The sequence below is a fragment of the Parus major genome, chromosome 2, assembly GCF_001522545.3.
Source record: "Parus major isolate Abel chromosome 2, Parus_major1.1, whole genome shotgun sequence".
Lineage (NCBI taxonomy): Eukaryota > Metazoa > Chordata > Aves > Passeriformes > Paridae > Parus > Parus major.
This window is the reverse complement of record NC_031769.1, coordinates 137,774,366-137,802,155: the sequence shown is the minus strand read 5'-3', so window position 1 is coordinate 137,802,155 and position 27,790 is coordinate 137,774,366. Positions and strand designations below refer to the sequence as shown.

At 39.6% G+C, this 27,790-nt stretch overlaps 1 protein-coding gene across 7 annotated transcripts in view; it reads left to right on the top strand.

Annotated features, from left to right (window-relative positions):
- The first annotated feature begins 61 nt into the window (after window positions 1-61).
- Window positions 62-27,790, top strand: part of ENPP2 (ectonucleotide pyrophosphatase/phosphodiesterase 2) — a 56,502-nt gene continuing 28,773 nt past the window's right edge. For 2 of the 7 annotated variants that reach the window (XM_015619270.2, XM_015619268.2), the window contains exons 1-11: window positions 285-519; window positions 817-919; window positions 6,693-6,848; window positions 8,956-9,081; window positions 11,132-11,192; window positions 12,459-12,556; window positions 13,574-13,653; window positions 14,845-14,964; window positions 23,401-23,456; window positions 25,720-25,785; window positions 26,538-26,610. In XM_015619270.2, coding sequence (XP_015474756.1) covers window positions 328-519; window positions 817-919; window positions 6,693-6,848; window positions 8,956-9,081; window positions 11,132-11,192; window positions 12,459-12,556; window positions 13,574-13,653; window positions 14,845-14,964; window positions 23,401-23,456; window positions 25,720-25,785; window positions 26,538-26,610 — 1,131 coding nt within the window. In that variant the 5' untranslated portion in view covers window positions 285-327. Of the gene's footprint in view, window positions 520-621; window positions 720-816; window positions 920-6,692; window positions 6,849-8,955; window positions 9,082-11,131; window positions 11,193-12,458; window positions 12,557-13,573; window positions 13,654-14,844; window positions 14,965-23,400; window positions 23,457-25,719; window positions 25,786-26,537; window positions 26,611-27,790 lie in introns of those variants that run through there. The other 5 variants (XM_015619271.1, XM_015619269.3, XM_015619274.2 and 2 more) reach the window with 5 other exon arrangements.

The window sequence follows — 27,790 nt, the reverse complement described above, 5'->3', positions numbered from 1 at the left end:
AGCCGCGGGCCGAGCGGGGCCGAGCCCCCCGGGCCGCCACACCTGACAGCGGCCGCGGGAGCTCTGCATCGCGCGGCCCCCAGAGAGCCTCCCCCAGTTTCTTCTCTGAGCCAGATGGAGACGCATTTGGTTTCTCTTTTAAGCATGTTACTTTTGTGAGGAGAATAAAACGAGCAGGAACAGCTCTTGGCCGCAGCGGCACAAGCGAGCCCTGCTCTGCCAGAGGAAACCACATAAAAGCGCGCGGGTGTGCGTTCGGGGGGAGGGCGTAGCGAGCGATGATGCCTGGAGCTTCTCGCACTCGGAGCTGCGATTTGTGAGTGAAACATGATGAAATCACCCCCTGGACAAATCACACGAGCCTGTCAACCTCACCAGGTGGGATTACTCGTAGCTAATAGCCTGAACTCCCCGAGCAAACAGAGCTCTGCGCTCACTATAAAAAAAGGCGACGGTGCGGCGCAGGCTTTTCAAGAATTCCCTGGTATGGCTAAGCAGGGCTGCGTCCACTCGCACCAGGTAGGGGAGGAGAGGAGCGTGTTTGCTTTTAGAGGAGGAGTAGCCCGTCTCTCCTGAATAAGTTCCTACAAAAAGGAGCGTTTCAGCTTCAGAAAGAGATGTTTTATTCATAAACCCCTTCTGGTTTGTGTTACTCTCCAACGGTGACGCTGTCAGCTGCTGCTTCAGTGATGGGAACTGCAGTGCTGGGGAGCTCCAATGTACTGAGGACCATCTCTGCCCTTTATGCATAGTGCTCTTAGTGCAAAAGTCCTGCTTCTTGCACAGTTTGCTTACTTTGCTATTTTACTTTTGCAGGTTATATCCTTATTTGCTTTTGCCTTTGGAGTAAATGTCTGCATGGGATTTACGACAAATCGATTTAGGAGATCTGAAGAATGGGATGAGGGCCCAGTCTCAGGTACAGTAGCAGACGTAAATTGTACATCACCATACATCCTTATGTTATAGAATGTGGTTAGGAACCGTTCCTACTCTGTAACAGTAGTTTTCTTGTTCCTTTTCCCTCTAGGATATAGAGAAGAATAAATAACTCACTGAGCCCTAGTCAGTTGACCTTTGGGACTCACCTATAGGTCTCCTATTTACTTAAACTTTTGCTCTGTGTGCATGTGACTATGGAAAATTTAGCTTATTTTAGGACTGAGCACTGTCAGCCTCACAGAGACTGGTCTCATCGGCTCCTGAAGTGTTTGCAGTGTTTTGTACTCTGCATAGCTTCCTTGTAGCGCTAAGAGAAACTCCCTGATGGCTTTAAGGGTGGTGGGTTTATTTTGGTAGCTATTGAAGCGGTTTCTAGAAACTTGATTAATGCTTTCAAGAGGCACTGGTGAGGAAAGCTTTTGGGATTTCTGTGGCTCCTGAGGTCATGATGGTTTGTGAACAGTAGACGGCAGACATCTGACGGCGGAGAGGGCTGGAGAGCAGAGCAGGTGCTCGTGCAGATGTGCTGTCACTGAGTCCTCTGCTTTTCTTCTGCCTTCTTCTGTTTTTTCTTTGGAAGACAGCAAGAACATGCCACAGGAGGAACTGTTATTTGTGTTGTGGGGCAGTATAGGGTTCTGTGATCTCAAGCATAGTCCAAATGGAAAAATATATGAACCAGACAACTAGTCTTTTTTTATTCAAGAAAATGCAGGCTTGAGTTGTGTCTCTGTTCCTTTGGCAGGAGAAAGGAAACTTGTGGTCATTGACTTAGAGCTGGTTAACATAACTGAAGTGAAAGGGTTTCATTTGCAATGCCTGTCTGTAATGATAGTCTGCGAATTTTAATTATAAAATTGTTTGCCATGGCCAGAGTTTGTTGCGTTCCTGGTAATGTATCTGTGTCCTCCTGTCCGCTCTCTTTGAGGAATTGGTGTCTAATTACAGCCACTATCAGGGCTGCTGATCACTGAGCAGAGGCGTTTAAGTAATCAAGAAGATAGTGGCTGTTGCTTTTGATCATTATAGAAGTAATAATAATTTCTTGGAAATTTTTTTTTAAAAATCTTCTAGATTGTTAACTGTAGAACAGATGTGTAGTGTGTGTACTAGGGATGGGAAGGATTTGCATTTCAAGTGTTCAACACCTGAGTGCCAGTTGCTTTGCTTTCACTGGTGACTGTCTAGGGCAGGGCTCAGCTGTTTTTTACTGAAGACCCAGAGGTCTGATATTGGAGTTCCATTGCAGCTGATCAGTGCCGACTCTGCTGAGCCAGCCAGCACTGTTCAACACCTCCAGAGCTGGGAATAGTAGCTATGTGCTTCTTGCAATAGCAGGAGGACTAGCCTTCCAGAAAAGTAGGAAGAAGCAGAAATCTCTTGAAAAGGGCAGGAGATGGGGTACTTTTGGAAATCTATTAAAATTTGCTTACAGGTGGGATTGACCCAGCATCTGGCATTGAAGTAGTTCAGTCAAGGGTGCAATAACAAAGGACAGAAGTAATGGAGGATTTTGTCCATTCTGTGTTTATGTAGCTTGGTTACTTTTATTGCAGGAGAAAAAAAGTATGATAGCAAAGCATAAAGGAGTATAGTCACAGTAAAGTATAGACAGCAAAAAGTTACACTGGAGATGTGTGGGTTTTTTAGCAAACTGAAAACACTGTGATCAAAGAACCTACTTAGTCACTTTTAGTTGCATGACTTCCATTTCTACTTAATCAGAAGTCCAATGAAATATCCAGAAAAAAAATAGGTATAAATTCTTTTTTAAATTCACTGTTCTTTAGCTTATTTGTTCCCAACTGTCTTGATTTTGAGAACTATTTTATGTTGACAAAACACTTTCTTCACCAAGCATTTTTGTAGAAGCCAATTTGTTATTTCTCTAGAGGTATACCATAATTGTAAGCAAATTTTCATATTCAGATAGCATAGAACTCTGCTGTGAGCCAAAAACATCATGCTTTTTCCTAGTACCGTGCAAATGCATGCCAAAGTACCACCACAGTGGCTAAAACACCCCTTCTTCTTGTCTTTTTACAGTGTACAGATGTATGTCTTTAAACACTTGAGATGTTGAATATTTGCACCCAACAAATTTTTTAACTGAAACAAATTTTTTTACCCAAAATTTTAAGAGACAGTAGAGAACCAAAGCTCACATTTTTCCGTAACTTTGCCTTTGTAAGTTACTTGCTTTATGAATTTCCTAGCCATCTTTTTAACCGCTTTCAGGGAAAATGGCCTTAGTAATTTCTTGAAGCATGGTTCTTGATCACAGTAGGATAACTTAATGCTTTGGAAGGAGAAACACTGTAGTTGTTCTGTCTCTTCTCATTGTAGTTTTAAGCATGCTGTTAAAAATGGAATCATGATTTCCTTCTGTTGGAGCAGCTGCATTTTTTCCCTTATCTAACTTTTCATATGGATTTAACTCATTGCAAAAATGAAAAGCAAGTTGAGTATCATCTAGCAGACCTAGCGCTCCAGATGTTTTTTTCCAGTATTTGGTTGTTCCATATAGGTTCCATATGGGATCTAAAATGGCAAATTTTTACATAGTCTTCTTATAATGACTATGTAAGCATATCTATATTGTATAGTCCTGTTTTAAACACTACTGCAAATGAATGGATTTAATTACTTTTAAACCTTGTAATCAGACAGAATCAAAAGAAATAGTTCAATATGGCACTTTCTAAGATAAAAGTAACACCCTTAAAATAGAAATGTATCAACTTCCTTGAAATGAATCACAAAGGCACTTTTGCCCTATGTAGCTTTGCTGTCTAACCTATGACTTAGAAGACAATTAGATGGCTGTTTTGAACTTAGTGGTGATAAAAGGAATGAATGGAAAACAATGTGAAAAGGTTTATGTATAAAATAAGGAAGGAAGGACCTTCAGGCTGAGGTCCCTTTGCCTGCTGCACCATCTGACTGCAGGAGCTGTGGAGGGATGTGGGAATTTTAAAAAGGATTTTAAACTGTGTAAGTTTGTTCTGTACAGGGGTTTCTGTTAATTTGAAGGTGCTCACCAGGGAGAGAGCTCCTGATGATATATTTTCAAACTATTTTTCATGTGCCAGTACGTGTGCCATGGCATTGTGCACGACCTGAAAAGCATGGTCTGGCTGCAAAGGCAAGGTCAAGCATGAGAAACAAAGGAGCAATCCTAATGTATTTGGAGAAATCCAGCAAGTTCTCTTTTGTGCTGTGATATGGAAAGTGTCCTACATTGACTCAGGATATGTGACTTGAATTTGCTAAGTGATTTGGGATAATTCACGACATCACTAATGAGGTGGTTGTCAGGAGATGTGAAAAAATTAGACAAGGTAGGTGGGCTAAACCTTTCTTGAATGAAATGGAAACCCTACTTGCAATTATAGAAGATGGAGCTAGAAGGGATGTTGAACAGCCATGTAGACCTCCATATCCCAAGACCTGGTCAGTTGTTACAGAAGTGCTTCTGACAGATCTCAGCCCAGCCCTTCTTCAAAATGTTCAATCTCTGAGTTTGCACATCTTCTGTGGGCAGTTTGTTCAGGTGGTTTCCTGGTATAAGTGAGCTGCTTTTTACAACAGGTAGACATTCCTTGAGCTGCAGCTAACTATCTCATACATAGTCTGTAGTCAGATTTACACCTTCTCATTCCTAAACACATGCTGATATGCTGGTTTGGGGTTTTTTTTTTGACCTTCTGAAAAGATCTCACTCTTAGCCCTTTGAAATGAAAAGGGTAATGCCCAGGGTAAGGTTTATATGCTGGTATGTAATGCTTTCAAGTTTCTAATACTTTAATCTGCAGTTTACTGGATCTGTGATTGTACAATACCTAGCTTCCAAAAGAGAAAGTAGAGGAAGAGGTTAAATAACATTAAAATATTTTTGGTAATAGATTTTCAGAAGCATTTGATAGGAAGCAGCTGTCATCAAGAATAAGGACCACAGCTTCATAGCTCTGAAAATCTTGAATGTTAACATGATTTGAAACAATTCTCATGTGATTAATTTCTAGCATAGCTTTGCGACCCACTTATGTAAGCAAAGAAAATACTGATCTGTTTATTGCAAGCATAGATGCATGATCTTTATCTCCGTGGAATTTCAGATGGCCAAAATACTAATGGCTCACTAAGAGCATGCTTGCAGGGTATGTACCTATAGAGTGAAACTTCACTGTGTGTATGATGTTACTTATCCTGAGTGCTGCTGACCTGATTGAAATAAAATCCCACAAAACCAGAAAGATGGAGTTGTCTGCTGCTACCTTTTCCAGCAGTTATATGAGTGTGCCTAGACATGTAAGTGTCATGAGCCACAACCACAGTATGTTTGGGTTTCTTCCCTATGATCTTCCTGTAGCACTGATTTTCTGACAGGTTTACCCCCTGAAGTGGTTTGTGCTGATGTCCAGTCAGTGCCACTCTGAGGGAAATGGTGGAGCAGTAGTGCTTGGGATGAGAGCTGGTGAGACATCAGCTGCTACCATGTCACCTCCAAACTCTCCCTTCATCATCTTTTCCATCCATTCTCACAGTGTTCAGTTAATGCCATCTTACTTGGGAAGAGATTTCCCTTCAGTTTATGTGGAAACTAAACTCTCAGCTGTGTAAAAGTGTAGGGGGAAAAATACATAAGAAAATATCAGAGCAGCTATTTCCCAAAAGTGCCATTGCGTCAGTCCTCTAAAAGTCATACTGCTAATCATGGTGAAGTTTGCCAAACCCAAAACCAAACCATGGCCTAAAAGAAAACAAAACACAAGACAATTTCAAATGCTTTTAATAGGTCTCTCAAGGAACAAAAGGCATTGTGAAATTTTCCTTGGAACACCTCTGTATTTAAAGGATAGCATACATTCCTTACTTTATTTCATAAAATACAATTAACCCTAGAGAACAACACACAGTTTTTGTGCTTCATATAAGCTGCTATGTGTTATCCTCTGACAAGAAAAACTTTTAAAATATATAAAGTGTATAAAATAGTAAGTTTTGAGAAAAGAGCAGACATATATCAGCTTTGACATTAAGGGGCCTTACTAATAAATAGATTATTGAAGTCTAATACATTATTCATGGTTTGCAGACTGGCAGTCCTCCAGTGTATTTACTGATACACATAATAATTATTGATTTCTTAAATACTTCTGTATTTTTTAAGTTTTTTATAATTTGGTGCTCTGCAGAAGCCCACCAAAAAGCCTTGCTTTATTTCTCCATTCATTTATGAGCATTTTAAATTTTTCCTTCACGCTTCACATTGATTTGACACCTTCCAGTGTAGCAAACCAAGTCCTGCTGTCTGCATGTTGATTAATTGGGGTCTTTTCCTATGTAAACTGCCCAGCCAGCCATGAAAATGTCACTTGGTTTCTGAAAACAAAGGCCTGCTTCTGTGGAATAGCTGCAGCTCCTGGAATGGGGCCTTGGAGACTTCAATACATTTCTGCTAATGATCTCTTGATTGTTACAGAGGTAAAGCCAGGGCTGTTTCTTTGCAGGATGCTATCACAGCATGCTGCTTCCTTTATTTTTTCCTCAAAAGAACAACTTTTTTTTGAATTTGTTCTTTTTTTTTGTTCTTTCATTTCTTCTAGCGATTCTTCTGCTCTCCCTGCTCCCTTCTCTTTCCCAGAGCAAGCATCCAAGGTCTTGCTCATTCGAGTGGCTCAGGGCTGAGCTGCCTGTCCCATCGCTGCCAGCCTGACAGATGTTGCCCTGTTTCTTGTTCCACACAGTCCTGTCAGATTCCCCCTGGATCAATACCTCTGGCTCCTGCAAAAACAGATGCTTTGAACTTCAAGAGGCAGAGCCTCCTGGCTGCCGCTGTGACAACCTGTGCAAGAGCTACAACAGCTGCTGCTTCGACTTTGATGAGCTGTGCTTAAAGACAGGTATGATGGGTCTCCTGTCCTGCTCTGCCAGGTGCTGCTGACACCTGGGTTCTGCCCATGGTCAGGACCTGCTTGATAAACCAGCACTCCTTGGCATAACCTGCATCTCCTCCTCACCTTGCCTTGGCCAGGCAGGCTCAGCTCAGCCCAAAATGGTTTAGTTGAGGTGTTAGGGTCGGATTGGACTCGATGAACTTGGAGGTTTTTTCCAACCTAGTGATTCTGTGAAAATGCAGTCCATGTTTCCTTGAAAGGAGCAGTTGGAATGTACACCTATTGCTCCTTACTGTGGGTCAGAAAAAGCAGGGCACTCTTCATACCACATAGAAAAACTGACCTTCTGACAGTAAATTAAAAACAATGATCAGTGTTTAGGCACCAGTCTGACCTCTAGTTTACAACCAGAAGTCATGCTAAAAACTGGACATTGGTCATTTTGTGTCAGCCATACTTTTTCCAGCTGATAACTTAATATTGGAACAATTCTGGCTCACTTGAGAGGGTGCTTTGGAAGCTGGGATCATTGAAGGAGTGCCAGTCCTCTTGGAGCAGGGGACAGCCAGGGCTTGCTACCTGTGCCCCAGACCCTGATTTCCAGGTATTGGGATGCATATTACTGCACTGGTAGAAACATTTGACTTCAATTAATTAGACCCTGGTGGGTGGAAATACAGCAGTAAGTTCACTTTCTTTTTTGGCTTTTTTTCTTCCATGAGTCATAGGCAAGGAAAACTTCAAAGAGGGACATGAGTTATATTTTACTTCTTAGCATAGTGCAGTTACATTATTAGTTGTACCCATCTCCTTTAGTGTTTGCATAGTGGTCAGAGTTGACACAGGTGCCTTTTATTTTAGCCATTGAACTTTTTCATGCTTTACTGAAGTATTACACTTACTAAACAGCCAGAAGAAAAGTGGAATGATTAAAAATATCATTGCCCATGGATGTGCCATGCTTGAAAGTCCTGACTTCCTCAGTTCTGTTTATGATTATATAATTTTCATAGATTGGTATCAAAAAAGAGTGAGCTAATGTAGTATGAAAAACAAGTTTGGTTCCAGGTCATAAGTTTCTGAATTTTAGGCTGATGCTGTTCCGACCCTGTTGTAAATGGTTGCAGAATGAGAGGCTTCTTTTGCAGACTTTCAGCACGATATCTGCTACCAAAGGGCAGAATTTCAGTTTCTTACCCTCCTGTCCACAGCAGACACATGGGTTCACATATGCCTATGGATACCTGTATAGCCCCTGGGGCTGTTGTGTTACTGATCATGTACTCCCACAGGCATTTATTCAGGGAATTATCACATGTAATCTGTAAATGTTACACATTTACAGAAAAAAAGCCCCAAATGAAGCAGAAAAGGGGATAAAAGACAAGACAGACTCTGATATGTGGCTTTTTACTGGGTGCATGTTGTCTAAAGTGATTTTTACAGTTGCTTGGGTGGGCCTTATTGTGGAAAATCATATGTTAAAAACCATAGGCCCATTCCAAAGCAATGCACTACCCTTGAGAGAGCACCTAATTTAGACAAGCCAGATCTTAAATTAATTTGCAAGATGAGAAATGATGGAGTTTTCACAGCAGCCATGCCATGCTTTTCCTTGAAGAGCAGCTCTTGTTTTTTCATATCTTTGAGGTTGCTGCTGGATCTGTACTCTGAGGGAGGAACTGATGGTGGGAGTAAGGCATCACTTTGCATCGACATAGTCTCTTTTCTACTTTCTTATTTTCTGTGGATTGAACAGGGGACCGCAGTAGCTGTGAGGAAAAGCAGAGTTTACCTAGGAAACACCAGAATTCTTAGTTTGTGCTTCAGGTTCCACCATTTATCTTTGAAGATCCTTTTTTGTCTTTTCCTTTCCACACCTTTTCTGGCATTCAGATTGTACTAAATCTGGAATACAACACCTGAGGGTAGCAGAAATACTCACACAGGTGTTTGTGAAGGAATTCTCCTGCACTTGCAAGCGACAAGGGTCCTTTTTTTTTCTGGTTGACATACCTACTTTAACGACTAGAGTGTTTTCATTATAGCGTGAATGAATACTTTTTGTTTTGATTACAATCTCTCATTCTTGCTTACATTGTGAATATTTTAGCAAGGGGCTGGGAGTGTACCAAAGATCGCTGTGGAGAAACCAGGAATGATGACAATGCTTGTCACTGCTCTGAAGACTGCTTAAGTAGAGGAGATTGTTGTACTAATTACCAAGTCATTTGCAAAGGTACGTCTTTGGTCTTTCTACCTCTTATCTTTCCAATCCAAATAGAAGACAGGGTAAAGAGTTTTCATCCAAAAGAGCTACTCTCCTTGTTTTGCTTTGATTTTTTATTTTTTTTTTGTTTGTTCTTCGTTGTGTCATTTTTTTTGTTTTTTTAGGGAGGTGGGGGAAGTTGGGAATCACATTTTTAATTTTCTGGGCGATAGCAGAGGTGAATAATATGTTGAAGAAAATTATCTTTGCCTGTAGAGATAATGGTAGAAAGAGAAGAGGTGAATGTGGATGAAGAAGAGTTTAAAGCAAAGCCCTACAGTGTTCAGATGCATTTGGCTGCATCACAGGGATTGCAGGGATATCTGATGGTCTCAGAAGGAACAGGGCATTCCTAGATATGTTATCTCTGTCTTAAAGACCTCTCCACCCCCATCACAAAAACTCCTGTTCAAATTACTTGGCCTAATATCTGTATCTTGTGGAAGAGCAGTTGCAAGAATCCAAGGGCTATTACTCTCAGGTGGGTGGTGTGTGCTGCAGGTGACTGTGACACCCCATGGCTGCAGAACATCCTGCACTGCTTGGCGGGTGGATGGGCTTTGAAGACTTTATTTTCATCCACTGCTCTGCTCTTTCAGAGCGTATCCTGCCTGTCTACTGTGTCTGCCATTCACAGCAGGTCTTGATTCTTGGTTATGAGCCCTACAGGTTTTTGCTTTTGTATCTCACCTAGTTCTTACTTTTTCTTCATTCATTAACTTTACTGGGGCAAGGGTTACAGTTTGAAATTGTTTCACCATTTTGGACAAATGCATACATTCACCAAATTATAATAGTCCAGATCCATCCATACTCTAAAAACGGGCCTTTCTCTTTCCTTGGATTTTGCTGTTGGGAATCCAAATGAAATGTGTATTTTCCAACAAATCCCTGTAGATTGTCCTTCCCCTTCCCAAAGAAACCAAAAGCTGAGACCACTTAAATACTGGTATAGTTTCCAGTTCCTGCCTTTTTTGTTAGCTTCCTCTCACAAGGGTCAAGACAGAGGAATTTGTTTGTATCCAGCTTTAATATACATAATCTTCTATTAATTGGGTAATAACAAACTATCACAATGACCCTGGAACTCTGACAGGACTAAGCTTTAAGTGAGAACAGTGTTTCCTCTTTATTTGTGCCTTTGCCTATCTGAGGATAACATGGTGCTTGTTGTTTTTTTTCTCTTGGAAGTTGTCCCTCCACCTCCTGTCATGGTCAGTTGGAATTGCTGCAGCACACATTTTGTGCAGGCCTTTTTGATGATGTTTTTTGTTTTGTTCTTTTAATTGAATTGCAATTCCTTTAATAGTGCCAGGTTCAGGAAGTAGACTGGTTAGTTAACAATTTGTTTTTTTTAATTGACCCGTAGAAGTGCAAGTCATAAGCCACTCTATAGACAGCATTCAGCAGTCTATAGAAAACCTTAAGAAAATAGTTGATTACACAAAGTAATTTTAACTAATCTAGCTCTGAAAGAATATTTAAGGTTTTTTTTAGCTTAAGTCTCACCTGATCCATGAGCTGATCACTCTTCCAAGCCAGCTGGAAACTATTTAGAGTTGTTTTTCTTCCCCAGAATGAGTTTTGTTTGGGGCCTTTAGCCAGCTGAATCAGCTCCTGGAGCCATTAGAACTGATGGGAGGAGGGTAGGAATTCACAGCCAGAAGCAGAACTACCTGTTTTTGACAGATCAAAAATTAAAAAAAATTAAAATAGATGACCACTATGTCTAAGGTGTTACCACTGTCTCTTGCAGTCAAAAGGACACTTTTAACTTCAGTTTTAAGAGCTTCTTGTAGAAGTGCTAGTTTGGATCTTTTTGTTGAGTAGAATATAATCAGATCACTTGTTCAACTTTGTGAAAAGACATTCTCATTATTCATGAGAAATATGATGAGTCAGTCCATTAACTGGAGGTAGACTTTATTTTTTTAATATATATTTTCTGTGAAACCTGTAGCTGTATCCACATATTTCATAATTTTTATTTTTTGAAACTCCAATGTGACTTTTCTGGTAGGAGAAACACACTGGGTGGATGATGACTGTGAAGAAATAAAGGCTCCTGAATGTCCAGCAGGGTAAGTGTTTTGCTTGCACCTGGAAAGGCAAATGTAGCAAGTCTAGTGGTCCCCGGCTCTGCCTTGGACCTTTGCCCACCACATTTCTGCACTGGCTCTGTCATGCAGGCTGAATGACTCTGGGTTGGATTCTTCCCTGGGTTTCAACATTTGTACAGTTAGGCTCATAATATTGTAATACATTTGCCTTTATTTAGGCTCATTATATTGTCATGCATTTGTCTTTGAGCTGCTAGGTGAGTAGTGGTGGATGATATTTGGGTTTGAGCTCTTGGTCTTCAGATTTCAGATTACCTGCTGCTGGGTTTGCCTGCTTCACTTTACATGTATAGGGAAGGTAGCCAGACTCCTCTGAAGTCAGTGAAAAGGCCTAGGCTGTTCTGCTCTCAGTAAAATTCAGGTTAAGACATATGTGAACACAGTTCAGGCCATTTCTTTTTAAATGAAATTTAGTACTTTTAGCATTATGTTCTCAAATGAAAGAATTTCCAAACTGGAATTGGGTACAGGCTTGACTTAGTGAGGAATTGAGCACATGAGTAACATGGAGAAAGTAAGTAACTTCTGAAACCATTTGTCTCACTATTATCCCTAAAGGTAAGCATCTGCTTGGGTGCTGTGTTGGGTCGCAGCTCAGCCTGCGCTGTTAGGAGGATAGTTTGGAGATGTTTCTCCAGGTGACAATGACAGCTGCTAGCCCCTGTAGCAGATGACATTGAAAGTCCAGGTGTGTCCATCCATGGCACATATCTGCCAGCTTGGACTTGACTTTCAGTAGCAGTAGTAAATTCAAGAAGTAATAAAGTAATGTGAAATATGGTCATCTTTAGCATGTTAGAATGAGCTGTGCCTGACAGAGCATGCTCCAAATGCCCCACGGACTTCTGCTTGAGAAAGAAGACCAACTGTTGTGGGACATGTGGATTTTAACTAGAGTTTGTGTGCTGGGCTGGGTATTTGTCCATTCCCTCTCCTTCGCCTTCTATAAGCATTTGCCTTTATGGGTTATATGTTTTTAGCTGCTCAGGGAAGATGTCTTTTATGTTGGATATCAGCCCTTTCACTTACTGAGTGAACACTGGCTGTTGCTAAATGTGAAGATTATCAGTTTCTCTTGGTCTGTTAAGTATGTAAAAGACTTAGTCTGTATATAGTTTATACAGTAACTGAACATATGGATTTCCTGGATGCTCAGTGAGCAAGTGGAAATTAAAAAAACTAAAATTTTGAAATGCTGCTTTTTATTCCTGCTGCTTATGCCTAAAGGTTTGTTCGTCCTCCTTTGATCATCTTTTCGGTTGATGGTTTCCGTGCATCATATATGAAGAAAGGGAACAAGGTCATGCCCAATATTGAAAAACTGAGTGAGTACATCCATTTTCTGTCAATAAATGAAGGACCAAATGCAGCCCAATTACTTTCATTGTCCATTGATCAACAGAAGGGTCAGCATGGAGATGAAACTGCAGAGGTGCCCCTTAAATCAGGTGACATCAACTTGAAAGCACCCTGAATAATGCAGCACACAGCTGCTGCTTTGGGAAATGCTGCTCAAAATCCGTGACCTTCATGTGGTTTTGTCAGCAAAGAAATTCATCTTTAGTACATGATATGTATCATGCATGCTTACAAGCTAGCTGGGAGGTGCCCACAAAATTTTCCACTTGATTCAGAAATGTCAGATATGTATGGATAAGTGGCTGCAGAAGCTGTACTTGGTGCCTGGTAACTGCCTGAAAACATGCCCTGCACTCACCTTCCTGGGAATGGGCATTCCCTTGGGTGGAGGACTGGGTGTGTGTGCTGCATATTTGAGCCTCTCTGTATTGCTTGGTGGTTTGTGTGTGCCAATACCCTTGAAATATGTTGGGGTTTTTTCCCCTGTGTGTGCGCTGGCCCTCATATTTGTGTAGCCAGCTATGGCTGGGTTCAATGATCTTGAAAGTCTTTTCCAGCCTAAATGATTCTGTGATGGGGGGAGGCTGAGGCCACAAAGTCCAGTGTGAAACTGCAGCTTTGGTGTATTTATTACTTAAAATAAACTTGTGTTTTCTCATGTTGTTTTACTTAACAAGGGAGTTTCAATGACTCTGGATGAAGACTAGCTCAGGGGAAAAAAACCAACATTTTGTGGGAATATATAGCTGGTTCTGTTGTCATCTGGATGCATTATTCCAGTTGTTACTTGTGAACTAAAAGGAGTGCAAGTAGATTTACTACTGCCCTTACTGCTGACTGCTGTTAAGCAGCAGAAAGTTCATTTAAATTAGTTAAAATTTAACTAGTTTATGCATCATTTTGAGACACAGAAATTACTTTCTCTAGTTCTGTTTTCCATGTCTAAGAGCTTTGCTTCCTCATGTTTGCATTTGATTTTTCAGGGTCTTGTGGAACACATTCTCCTTACATGAGACCTGTTTACCCTACAAAAACATTCCCCAACTTATACACCCTTGCTACTGTAAGTCCCTGGGAAGGATTTTTTCATGATAAAATGTTGCACTGGAGTAGAAATGTGTGAAACAAGGTTTAATATATATATATATATGTGTGTGTGTGTGTGTGTGTTATATAACTGCTTCATTGTCCATCCTTTTTGGTATTTATTTATATTAAGTATTTTATTGATTTTGAAGAACAAGTATTTTAAGTATTTTATTTTGAAGCAATGAAATGGAGTGTATCTGTCTGTATTGTACACTGTCACAGCTTTCCTATGCTTTCTTATGCCTGCTTTTGCAGTTACTTGTACTGCTGCATAATTGCAGGTCAAAGTTTTCCTAGGGGAAAGAAAACCACCCCTGAAATGCTGCCCTGAATACAAGCAGCAGTTGTTTCTGTGCTGGAGCAGCTGAAGTCAGCGGGGCAGTGTGCAGCTGCTGAGTGTGTGGACACTGTGTTGGCCCTGCAGTGAGAGCAGCATTGCTCAGTGGCAGGGCTGGCAGCCAGGCTGTCCCCACACCTGTGTGACACTGACAGTGCTCCCAAAGGTGCCATAAAGGACTTTTTTTTTTTTTTTTTTTTTTGTTCAGCCACTGCACAAATGTTTAGATGGATGAGACAGGAGCGTATGGAGAAAGAATAGGTTGGGAGGGAAGAGGCCCAGAGAAAGGAATTTTCTGTCCTTCTTCTCCCTGAATTGCTTTTATTGCAGGACAAATTGTGATATAAAGCCATGGCTTTAGGTGACCTGACTAAATTATTTTCTTGGAAATAACCTATCTAGCAGAAGCACTCATGAAGATAAAATGTTATAAAATAGAAATGCAAAGTGTTACTCTTGCAACCAGAGAATGAATTACTGTGTCCAGAAAAGGCATTCAGGAAGAGGAACTGAAAGTACAAATCAATCTTCTTTTCATGCATTTATGCTTTTTCTTTGATGACTTCAAACTAACCCTTAAACAGTGCGAAAAACATTGAAGTGTTGAGTAACAGGAGTTTTTATGCTTTTTAGCACAATTCAATCATGTCTTATGGCTTTCATTACTACAGCCAGATTGAAATGTGCTTATCCAAAAGTAAAAATCTTTTCTGGTATATAGTTACAAAGATACTTATTTTAAAATAATTTAGTTGTATTTGTGGATGGCTATGAAACACTGATTTGTGTGCATTAGGGTTTTACTAATTAATCTACTTCTGCACAAAGGGACTCTATCCTGAATCACATGGGATTGTTGGCAATTCGATGTATGACCCAGTGTTTGATGCCAGCTTCAGTCTTCGAGGGCGAGAGAAATTCAATCACAGATGGTGGGGAGGTCAACCAGTAAGTTTCAAATTCCCTCCTACTTCTTTCTCCCTCTCTCTTCTCCCCTCCCCCTGTGCTGTGGAACGTAGCCAATAATAATAATTAAAAAAAAACATATGTGAACAATTTGTACCTAATTCCTACCACCCCCCACCCCACCCCCGCCAGCTGCCTCTCTGTCTATCAGTTTAATGTAATGTTTTGAGTTGGCTTTTGATTTTCAGAATAATAAATCCATTGACTATGGAAAGGTGTTTGCACTGATAAGTATAAATTAGACGCAACTAGGATAAAACCCTTACTTGAGGCAGCAGTGTAGCACTGTAATTTTGTTACTATGGCATAATGTTTCCTTTTCATTATGGGTTTCTCAGGTTTTTGTCCCAGTAATGTTCTTGAGCAGTTTTAGTATAAATATTTTGTCAGCATAGCACGGCATAATTTCATAATTATTAGTTAAGTCCACAAGTAATCACTGTTACCTGATTTACTGCAGAGACTGTGGAAACTTGAGAATTAATTTCTGCCTTAAGCACAGCAGCAGAGGCTGAACTATGTCCAGTCTCGCAGATTAGTGTTGGCTTTGGTTTGTCTAGCTCTGAGCCCTTACTCTGGGCAAGGAAATTGAGTCCTTCCAAGTACTCTGTGTTACTACAGCTAAGACAATCCCCTTGCTTCTGCTGCACTTTACCCTATTAGTGCATGCTGTGATGGCTTGCTTTGACAAAAGTAAAACTAGTAAGTTTTAAGTGCAGAAAGCCAAGGTGCATGCACATTTCATTGCACTGGTTGCTTAGGGATCTATGGTTTAAGTGCTCTCTGATGAATTAACCTCACAACAGAGTGAGGTGGTAGAGGTGAGGAAATCAGAAGGGGTTTGGGAACACCATAATCTGCTATATCTGTTTGCTGAATTGATCCATATCATCCCCCAAATCTCTTAAGACAGATCCCAAGAGGCTAAAGGGAATTACTCAGACAGTTGTAGGCTTAGCAAGTGTGTGTTGTCTGCATGTTGTTTAGTCCACAGTAAAAGTGAGACAAGGCAATTTAGAGCTGCAGGCAGATGTGTCTGGCTGTAGCTGAGCCAGAATGAGGTATTTGTGCTGTTGTAAAATCTGTCAGTGAGTGTAGGCACTGCCTTGGCTAGCTGTGACCTGGGTTAAGTGTTGGCATGGGTGGTGAGAAGAGAGGGTGAGGAGCATACCTATTATCTTTCCAGATGGAAGCAAAGAGTCAGGATCAAAACTCAGAGCAGTGAAAGAGCAGCAGTGTGTAACCTCTTTATCTCACTACATACAGAGACACACAGTTAAAATCTGTTCCAGTCTGGAGCCAAGCTCACAGATAATCCTGTGGCTCAACTGCTGTGTGACAACTCATTAAGCAGCTGGAATTTAATTATGCATTGCAAATTTAATTCTGCATCTTACCATAATCATAGTTAGGTAGGTGTCAGTGGAGAACTAATTGCTGGAGCTTGTACAAATGTTTAAACTATGATATTTTAGAAGTACTATGTAAATCTATGAATACTTTATCACCTGCTGTGTTGTGTGGGGAACATTGTTAATTCCCACACCTATGCTACTGCAGGGAATAAAAGATTTTTCTGGATGAAAAATGTCATCTGAGAAGAGTTCAAGAAAGTTACACAACAGTGAGTGACTTTATGTTGGATGAAACCCTCAGAGGATGGGGTGTGTGTGCGTGGGGGTGTTGCATACCCAAGTAGGGATGATAAAATAAACCAGTTGTTCTGAAGAATTGTTAAAAAGGAAACACACAAATCATGTAATAAACTGGACATGTCTTTGGAAAATTGGAAGCAAATGCACAAAGGACTATAATTCAATCCCCATACACATCATATGAGGGGAACCCATTAAGTTGGGCAAACCTGATGAAGAAACCTGCCACAATAGTTGGATAAGGAGGTGATAGATCTCTTGCAGAAATGATATAAATTACATTCTATCTGAATGTGCAAGAATTGCACATTTGATAAGAGAACAGCAGATTTTTATAAGAGGTCATCTCTGTCTGTGTATTGGTTAGATGCAGTAATTTTCTATCTCCTTTTTATAATTTTCTTTAAATATGACATTGACATGGACTGCCCAAAATAGCTGGGTATTGAAAGATAAGACAGTACAATTAAGGGGGTAGGAAGGGATATCTGGTCTGCGTATCACAGGAATCCCGTCTGTCATAACACATATTCAGCTGGCTCTCTTTAAGTCTTGGGTCTCAAACTGACATAATCAAAACCTGCAGAGTGGGATGTGGTTTGCACAGGATTGGAAATTACTGTTTTTCTCTACAAGAAGGCAGAAAAAAAAGTCTGAGACTCCCAGCAGTGTATTATGGTTAAAACTGCCTAGAAGAGAATGTTATTTAACGTTGTTAATCTCTGAAAAACTTCCTTGCTCCTGGAAACTGTCCTACTGTATATGGTTCTATGAAAATGTGGGGTGGTTTTGGTGGTCTTTCCATTTTTCTTTCTTTAGTTGTTCTAATACTCAGTCTTTTGCTGGAAAGAGCCAGATTACCACAGACATCAGTGGGATCTGGAAGATGAGTACCTGAATGCTTTTACTCCAGGAATTATGAGAAATTAATAGCATTAAGAAAGGGAAAAGCAGGGAGAAAGTAGCTTGGAAATGTTTCAGGGTGCTGTAGCTGGTTATGGGACTTCCTGATTTAGTATACAATGTTGATTTATTATATAAGCTTAAAACCACCTTGTTTTCAAAACAAAAGGGTTTCACAGGAAACAGCCATAAAACCACTCCTCATACTGCAACAGCATCTCACAGAAATGGTGAGCATTAGGGCCCATGGGGGAAACTAAATTTACTGCTCATTTTTCATGACACTGACATTCTTGTTTTCATTTCAAGTAACTTTAGGCACTAAATTTAGGCCCCAGCTGTCTTTGGCTTCTGTTAAGCAGTAGTTTTCCATGTCTTGGTTTGATGCAGTAAGTTTTAGCTTACACTACAGACAATATATTGAGGTTTTTTTTAAGTGATCTTTCATGATCTTTAGAAATAACCCAATAACCTCTCCAAGGTCAGAAGGAGCAAGGTAGAAAACTGCTGGTCTGTGGTTAATGGGGACAGAGAGGCTCCTTCACAAGGCAACCTGACTTGGATCTGAGTTTGGGTCCAAAAGGTGTCTTTCACTTCAGAAATATCATAATTATAAAAGTATTGAAGGAAGTTTAGGGTGCCTTGCATGTGGCTTTAAGTCCACTATGAACCTTTTAAAGACAACAAACCTCAAAAAAGGACTATCTTGAGATGTTAATCCTTAAACATGGCCATGATATTCCTAGGTTACAGACAGCATGTGGTGAAGCTGTCCTTGTAGGCTTCAAGGTATGCCTGTGGAAATTAGCTATCATCACCCTGCATCTTAACTTGATATTCCTGATTCATCCAAATTTATATATCAATATTTAGAATAAAACCATTATTGGAACTTTTTTTTTGCAGAAGGAGCTTCAGAAAGTTGTCATCTGCCTTTCCATCCTGAACATGTCTTGCAATCACTTTGTTGATTGGTAGGGGAATCAGGAGAGAAGTCTGTAATTCTGTTTTATAAGAATTTCCTTTTATCCAGCTTGAGCCATGAACAAGCAACAGTACTCTGAGTCTGTCTGTTTACTTAATAGGCTTCTTGTACCAAAAATCTTCTGTCTGGGCAAGAAGGCAATGCTTAGTTGCCAAGTCTGGGAGAACATTTGTGTCATATAAGAACTGTGGAAAAGCAGCTACTCCACATTTTACCTTGTTGAGAGAACAAATTGCAAATGGTGCAGAAATGGTATTAATTCTACATGCTTGCACCAGTCTTGTACATGTTTCTTTACTAGGAAATGCTGTGATTTCCTCCTTCCTATCTTTGCCTGGATGTGGAAGGGATTTCCCATTGCTATGTCAGCCTTTGATGCATCTGACACATCAAATACATGTCAGCCTTTGTGAAGTTGTGGGCTCTTGTTTATTCATGGAAGATTAAAACCAGGGAGGTGTCCCACTTTCTGTGCAGGTTCTCAAAGAAAATTCCACACCTATCTTGAATAACTCTGGATGAAGTACTTGCTGGCCTCTGTGCAAGTGTGTCTAGCAGTAAGAAGAAGGGAGAACCATGGACTTCCGTGTTCCATATGGCATTGACACCTAACCTATTGCTTAGCCTTGTCTACTTTTATCCATCAATAAAGGAGGAGAATTCTAGTCATTCAGCACAGGGGATATAAAAAGAAAAGTAATTAAACTTACAGGATATGTTTCATATATATCTAGAAAAGCATGTATATTATTTACTGGGACATGTGCCTGTGTACATGCATAGGTTTTAATCTGTGTTTGTGTAATTTAACAGGTCTTTCTGTGTTGGAAAAGCTAGATATTGTTGATTTCCTGGGGCATGGCATAAAGACAGAGTGGTTGACCTCTTATTATTTTTCAAATATTTAGTCCCCTTTTCTCTGTTTAAGCAAATTGATTGAGAAATATGGCCTTTATATAGTTTGCAAGACAATTAGGCTTCTCCCCTATGCAAGCAAAGAGTGAACATTTGCCATGGTTAAACAGCTGACTATAAAATTCTAACATATTAACAGTTAAACCCAATGTAATTAAGTATGGCAAATAAATTGCCTAAGCTCACAAATGGTGCTGACCTTGAAGAACAATAACCCTTATTTGCTTCTTAATTTAAACTCGTTTGAATAGACAAGGCTGAGAGGGCATCTGGTAATTTTTTTCCTATCCTGCCCTCCTGCACAACTTGTAGTCTGCCTTGAAAGAGGCAGAGATTTCTGCCAACATTTCTACTGGAGTTATTATCCTATAGGCAAAGTAGTAAATAAACTTGTGTGCTCCCAGCAGTTGCTCTAGTCTGTTCTCTAATTTTGCCTATCCACTAAGGAGCATTTGTAGTAGAAACAGCTACTGCTAGATTCATCAGCCCTATCTCAACTCTAAAACACCTTGAGTATTTTATTTAGAGGATGATCAATATAGAAATCCTTCCACCTCGATATGGCTGCCTCTCTGCATGCTGGAAGACATCCACAAATGTATTGCTGAGTGGCAGTTTTAGGTATCATGGTGGGGATAGTGTTGGATTTTCTTAGTTTGGGTTTAAATAAATCAAAGGGTTGGCTGTTTGTTTTTTTTGTGGGTTTTTTTTTCTGTTTTTTTTCCTTCCCTTTAAAAAACAAAGGACAGCTGAGGTCAAGTCGTGGTTTGTTGTAAGCTTGAATTGAATCAGATTCTGCCTGCCAAAGTCAGGATGGAGTCATTCAGACTTACTCTGATGTTGTAGACAGATAGGAACCTTTTGATTTGCTGATTTTTGACTTCAACAGATCCTTGTCTTAGCTATTGATGCACTTCAAGTGCGGCAGAATGTACTCATCTAAACGGCAAATGCCAGTGTAAATGGCTGCATTCCTGAGGTGAAATACTGTCAGGTGCAGCATTTCCCTCTCTGAAGTCTGGGTGCCTTTAGGCTGCACTTATACTGCTCTTATGGCTGCACAACTGGGAGTGATCTCCACTTATGTGCATTGCCCCAGTGCAGAAAGGCGCTGTTCTCAGGTGACAGTGAAGGTGTTCCTGAAGCACACTATGCTCAACAAGAATAAAAATATAGCAACAACTTTCTCACAGATGTGCTGGGTACCTTGGCAATATATCAATGATCCAGTTGCTCATCTGTCAGGATGACAAGTGTTTTGCTGGGGTGAGATTGTCTTCTGTCACGTGTTTAAAATCACTGCTTAAATTGCCAGGGTCAGAGGTGAACTCAGCTGTGCTAAGACAGGAGCAGCGTGGGACACGGTCAGCTGCTGAGGGTAGAAATTGGCTGATCTCATTTAGACAACCAAGCAGATTGGACAGTATGGGCCTGTGTGGGCCAAAGCACTAGGAAGTGAAACTAGAGTTTACAGATAATAAAATCCAAACACAGAGTTCCCTGGACTTAGTTTGTTGCTACCTTCCCGGAGATACCCGCAAAATTATTTAGAATTTGCAGGAACACAAACATTTTAAAAGAAAAAAAATCCGCTGTGGGGACAATGATTTTCCAAGTAGTACAAGATAGAGCATAACAGTGGGAGCTGATACACATTTCATGCTGAATGTGTCTAGGACTTTCTCTGCCGTGATTGGGTTTTTCTCTATGAATAAATCTTCAATGCAAAGGAAAACATAATCGCCTTAAGTGTGGGCCCTTTTTCACCTGGGAATAGACAGTATCTAGGCTGGTTATATACCCTGACTGTGCTGACTTATGTGGCACAAACGAGCATCCTTGCATTGCAGTTGTGTTTCTGACTGCAGTGTGTGGGCTCAGTGATATGGTCACTAGGTTGTAGGCATACTTCCTTGTCTTTCCAGTTCACTTGCGTCCTTTGGTCCCATCCCATCAGAGCTAGCATCCTGTGAAATTCTGATTTCAGTGTCCTGAGATATTGAAAACAACATTGCTGATATTCACCTACAACCCCCAAATTCCTATATAAAGTCAAAGCTGTTTTGTTTTTTTTTGGATTTTTTTTTTTGGCAGCCACATCATCTTGTGGTCATTGTCACTGTGCAAACTGAGTTGCTGGTGGAAGGCTGGGGCTGCAGAGGCTGGGGGAGATATTTTGGGGGACTCCCTGCATGGTGGCAGCTTGAGTGTGTGTAAATATGAACCAAGCCTGAAATCAGATTCTTGAGGAGAAACCTGAAAACAAAGTGTTGGCTCCAAACCCGTGGCTATTCTTCTCCTCATCTTGCTGCACCTATTTAATAAAACATTGTTTCTATAGTGTTAGTCTGGATGTAGTTTCCACTGGAAAAGAGGATATATTATCAAAAAGTTAGAATAAAATGTAAACATAAATATAAAATGAAAATTTTAGAGCTGTGATTTTAATTTAATTGGCCTGGGTCCAGTCAGATTTGGTGGAATAGAAGATGAGAGGTAAGGATTGTGTCCAGGGCAATGGAAAGGCAAATATGACCAATTTTCCCATAAATAATATTACAGTATCCAAATCTAATTGCTGTTAACTATAGCCTCATTGTGCAAATAATCTTTCATTACTGTGCCAAATCAATCTCAATTAAGATTGATGTGTGAATAATTCAGGCATGACATTTGAATGATTCATGTCCAGATGACAGTTTATAGTGCATGTTTGAGCAAGATACAGGGCCTTTGAATGTGTTTTCAAAGAGTTGATTTAAAATAAACAAAAAACTGCAATTATTATGTAAGTCAGCTACATTTTGTCTTCACTCTTTAGGAAATTTATACATTGCAGTATGCATAAATAATGGGAGGAAATAATCTAGCTCTGTACAAAGTGCTGGCCTTTAAACCATTGCCACTTTTGAAATGAGTTTTGAGATAATTTGGATCATTCCTTACAAGAGAAATTTAATTCTGTAGAGCTACAAACTCATTGTTTGCTTTCCTTGATTATGGACCTTTCTGATGTTCCGACGTTCTCATTCTCCTGCCTTGCATGGAGTCAAAGGATAGAAAAGAGGGTGATGAGGATAATCAGGAGTATGGTATAGCTTTCATTAGAGAAAGATCAAACAAGCTTGTCTTTGAAAAGGAATAAATAGAAGGGAGTATCATGAATATTGTATAGAAGTGGGAAGAGAAAGAATTATTAACCTGTTTCGAAGCATAAGAACGTACCCTAACCCCACTGAAAACCAGCAGGTTTTAAACCAAGAAAAATTAAAAATACACTCATGGAGTGTGTGACTACATTGCAGAACTTTCTGCTGCAAACTGATTTATAGCTAGAAAAATACAAGGGACTTGAAGTATTGAAAAAAGAGTTTGAAACTTTCACGGATATTTTTCCATCATTTCCATCAATCACCCCATCGGGTGAGCTCACAAAGTTCTTAAACATCTGTGTAGGAAAGTGTCCTTCCCTGCAGTCTTAACACCTCGTCACTCTCTATGGCCTATTTGCTCTCTTTTAACACATTTTCTGTTGATGGCTACTGATTGTAGGATACTGGGAAGAGGGACACTTATGCAGATGCTGGTTAGTGTTAAGGTATTTTCCTTTCTAGTTGAGTATCCTCCGGAACCTGGACCTAAATGGGTCAGGTGAGTAGTGGCTGGGTTTTGAAAATGAAATTAAATACTGGAGGAATTCCTGGCCATGAAACTTCGTGCTTTTAATTAAAAGCAACATAGAGATTTAGGGGTGAAAGTCTACAGCACAGCAGCTGACCCACTGCTACAGAGTTTTCATAGGTTTGTCACTCCTTGTTTTCAAATTAGAGCCAAGGCTGAAAACTGCAATTTTCACTTCTAGGCTCTGGGAATAATGTGTCTTGAAAACATTTTCTTTTGATTTCAGAGAGTCATTAGAGATCTGAGCACATTCTAATCCTCTTATATTTTCCTCATTAGATTTGGATTACTGCAGCGAAGCAAGGGGTGAAAGCTGGCACGTTCTTCTGGTCTATGTAAGTACCTTCTGTTTTATAGAGATTTTTAACTAATAATTCAGAATTAATTGAATGTTAGTGTTTATTAAGTTTTCCTTTCTCTAAGCATTGAGTAGATTGGAGACTCTACCTGTAACCCTCTATTGTTTCATTTGTGCAATGTTTCTGATAACTAAAGCTGATGCTACGGTTTGCTGCTTTAGATTCAGCTACTGACTTTAAACAGTTGTCTAAAGAAAAGATGTGTTACTATGTGAAAAATTACTGTCTTTCATTTTAAAATGTGGGTTTTTTTGCTCCCTTAGTATTGGCAGCAATGTTTCTTACTCTTCTGAGTGTGGAAGACTTCTATTGTCCTCTTATGTCAATTGACATCCCCAACTTAACAGTCTGGTTCTTTCATTTTACAATACAGCCTGTGCTTTGAGTAAGATATCCCATTTCCCTTTCCCAAGAGGCAGCCTTGAGGATCTTTGCTGTTTGTTCTCTTGTCTAATGATTGTCTAATCTAATGATTCCAACTTATTTTCCCTTGTCCCCACTAAAATGTATCTTCACAACCAAAAATGAATGAATTTTAATAATTTTTGAGAAATTCATGTAGATCAGTGTTTCTGTTACAGTTTCTGGCAGGATTGCAGGAGCAAAGAAAATGTTTAAGCTACAAGACTGAAGTAATAAGGGGTTTTGACTGTTTTTTCTTGTGATTCCTTTAAAAAAAATACATTTTACTGTTTTAAATATCATAAAGCATATGGAGTGAATAATAAAGCACACCCCAAGCTGATGATAGGTTTAGGCTTGCAAGATGAATTCTGACAGAGCTCCACTCCAGTGTTCTGCAAACCAAAGAAATGAATGTGATTCCTAAGCGCTGTAGCTACATAGTCTACATAAACACCCTGGCTAATTCATACTTGGGGATATAGAATGTAAAAAAGGCACCCAAGGACAGGTTATATGAATGGCTCTAGCAAGGGAGTGAAGCAGCCAATTCATGTATGATTGAAATATATGTGCCTTAAAACTGCATTATTTTGTTCAGTGTACAGAATATATTTGGGAAAATTTTCAGGCAGACTCTTTCAGGAAAACAGAGTTTTCAAAAGATTTTAGTCAGAAATGAGTTGTTGAAATAATGCATTTTTTTTCATAGTGCACAATTAATAAAACTATAAAAATTAGCTGGTACCCAAAATTATTATTCCAGTTTAAAATTTTGCCTTGTTTGCAAATTTTAATATCAATTCTCATTTTTATGTTTTTTTTTAATAACCAAAATTTCTCTGTGTGGTTGGAGACTGAGGTCTACTGTTTGTCTACAAGGCATTAAAAACAAAGGTATTTCCAAATGGCTGTTGCCATCTCTATTTCTCTGCCAGTGGTTTCCAAAGAGTGCTGAATTCAGTTCATTGTGGTGACTGATGGTAGTGTTTGATACCTGCCTTGGGATTCTGCTATTGATCTAATGGATTCTGGACTGACTGTGCCACTGTATTAAAATGACTGTGTGGTCACTGACCTGCAGAGCTTTCCTAAAATGAGATATTTGGAATTTTAACAGCTGTTTCTAAGGTTAGTTATTCTCATAGTGTGAACTTGGCCTCAACAGCCGAGTGAGAATGGCCATCCCTGTACAAACAGTAAAGGAAGGGTCTGTTCTGCAGGGTGAGAAGTCCCTGTGCTGCTGGCCTGGTGTTTCAGGTGGATCTGTTCTGATTCACACCAGCCTAGCCCTCAATAGCTGCTGTTAAGGCAATGGAAATTTTTCCAGTGTCTGGAAACAGGAAAAAGAACTGCCAGAGCAGGGTGGTTTTTTTGAACCTGTACTGATGTGTGCAATATAGTGGATTTTACCCATTCCAGCTATACAGTGGCAACATACAGAAAATTTAATCTGGGTGAAAGCTGACAGAATGTATCTTTCATTCATTCCTTAGAAGAGGAGTGAATATTTTTTGTTTATTTTTATTTATTTATTTTTAATAATTTTTTATTCACTCCTCCTTGAAGAGGTGGATTTACTGCTTTCAGTTCTGATTACATTTGTGAACCTTAAATCATCTTTCTTGTGAAGTAAGTAGACATTTAGGAGGTCTGATGTGATTCTGTTTGCAAATTAAGAATCAGTTTTAAGCAACAAGGAAGATACAGCATGCTGAAAGCAAATTATGCTATTATGATACATTATATTCATAATAAATTCTGTCCATTCAAACATTTTGTTGATATTTTTAGTATTCTGTGGTAACAATGTATATCTTTGTATTTTGTGGTCCAGTGTCATCCCCCATGAGCGCAGAATATTAACAATACTTCAGTGGTTAACCCTTCCAGACAATGAAAGGTAATTCACTTGTTGTCATCTGCTGTTGGATAACTGCTAGTTTGTCTTCTCTTTATAAGCAGCCTGAAGAGCAAACAAAAATTTAATTCTGAAATTTGTTTTTGTCTGATTTAAGGATTTGTTTGGGTTTTGCATTTAGTGTGAGTTCTTTGGGATTTGGGGTTTTTTATTTTGTCTGATTTGGGTTTTGGTGGTTTTTTCATATCAACTTTTAACCATCAGCAGTTTGATTCTTCCAAAAAAATGTAGGGTATGAATTTATTTCTTACCAAAAAGCATGCAGTTACATGGATTAACTTGGGTTGTTCTTATCCTAATGAGCCTCATATAGTTTAACAACCTTACAGGCAATGGCAGTTGTAGAACTGAACACTGAGCACTAGGAAAATGTTAAGATTTTAATTATGAGTGGGTTCTACTACACAAGTTCCCACGTGCTGCTGCAAGGCTCAGACGAGCTGCTGTTTTGATTTCTCCTACAATGTTTAGAATGAGCATGTGTCCTCAGGTGGTACCCCATGTGCCTCCTTGCATGTGTTCTTGTGTCTAATAAAGCTGCAAAACAACTAATCATTCCATGGAAACAAAGAACTGCTAATAATTGTAGGATTCTCTGCCTGAGAAACAGTTCTTTTTCCACTGAGATAAGTCTCACTGGAAAGCTGGCTCGATTTGACTTGACCTGGCTAGCCTGTGTTTTTGTGGTGCTGTCAAAAGAAAGCTAACCTGAACAAGACCTTTCTTTCTTTTAGGCCTTATGTTTATGCCTTCTACTCTGAGCAACCAGATGCTGCTGGCCACAGATATGGTCCTTTCAACTCAGAGGTTAGCACAGATTTATTTTTTACTACAGAAAAAGCAGGTGTCTCTAATACTCTTTTTTTCCCCAGAAATATTGATGCTGCTCAGGAGTAACATTTCTAGCAACTTTTTTTTCCATCTATTTCTGCAGTGTTCTTCACCTCTGTCAGAGAAAACAAAATTATCTTCTATAGGATTTATCATGTAAAATTCACTTCTGGGAGAGGGAACTGCTTGTGCTGTTCAGAAAGCTATTTCTCAGTGTGATATGATAATGCAAATGGAAAGATTTATTTGGCAAAGACAGGAGTATATTTGTGTGCAACAGCATAATTCAACTTTCCTCTAATAGTTTATCCTTCTGAAAAGTAATTAAAATATAATACATAAAATATTGAGATAAAATGCAGAGAAGAAAGAAGCTTTCTTAAAAGCTGACAGCCAGCAGTAGCCAAAGTAATAATTCCAGTCTGTCAGGAAATATAAAAGGCTGCTAGTTCCAGTTTCATATAGGCCCTACAGGGGTTCAGAAAGCTTTTCCAATACTGTTCCCTCAGGACCATGCTGTTGAGTTTGGAAAAAGTTTTAAAGCACCATAAGGCATTTTAATGAAAAATTATGTGCAACATGCTGCAGTAGTTTAACCTCTTGTTTGACTTTGTGTAGCTGACTGGGACTGATGGGTGTTGTTTCCCCTGACAACACTGTCCAGGTGACAAGAACTTCAAGATAATGCACTTGTCAGGGATATGTGGGGAGGGAAAGCAAATGCTGTACCCAAATATCCTGCTTCAAGTGGCTGGGATCTGGCATTTCCAGTGATGTCTGACATCTTGCAAAGGTCCCCTAGTTTCAGTGCAAATGCATGCCTGCAGATTCCCATCACAAGATTTCAAGAGTTTTTAATGTAGGATTTTCAAAGGATAAACAAATGTTTGCAATCTTCAAAAAGTGAGGAGTAAATCAGATGCCTACCCTCTCTGGAAGGCAATGCCGATTTTCTTGAGCAGCCAGGTACCCAGCAGTAGTTTCTTATTTGTTTGGTTTACATCTGGTGGCTGTTCTTGATGGGAGAAGAAAGCAAAGAGAAGCAGTGTTAATATTTTTTATTTATCTGGATACAGACACTTCCTTCTGAACAGAATTGTGGAGCTTTTTCCATGGACTTAAAAGGGGAATATTAAGATGGTGACATTGAAAATGT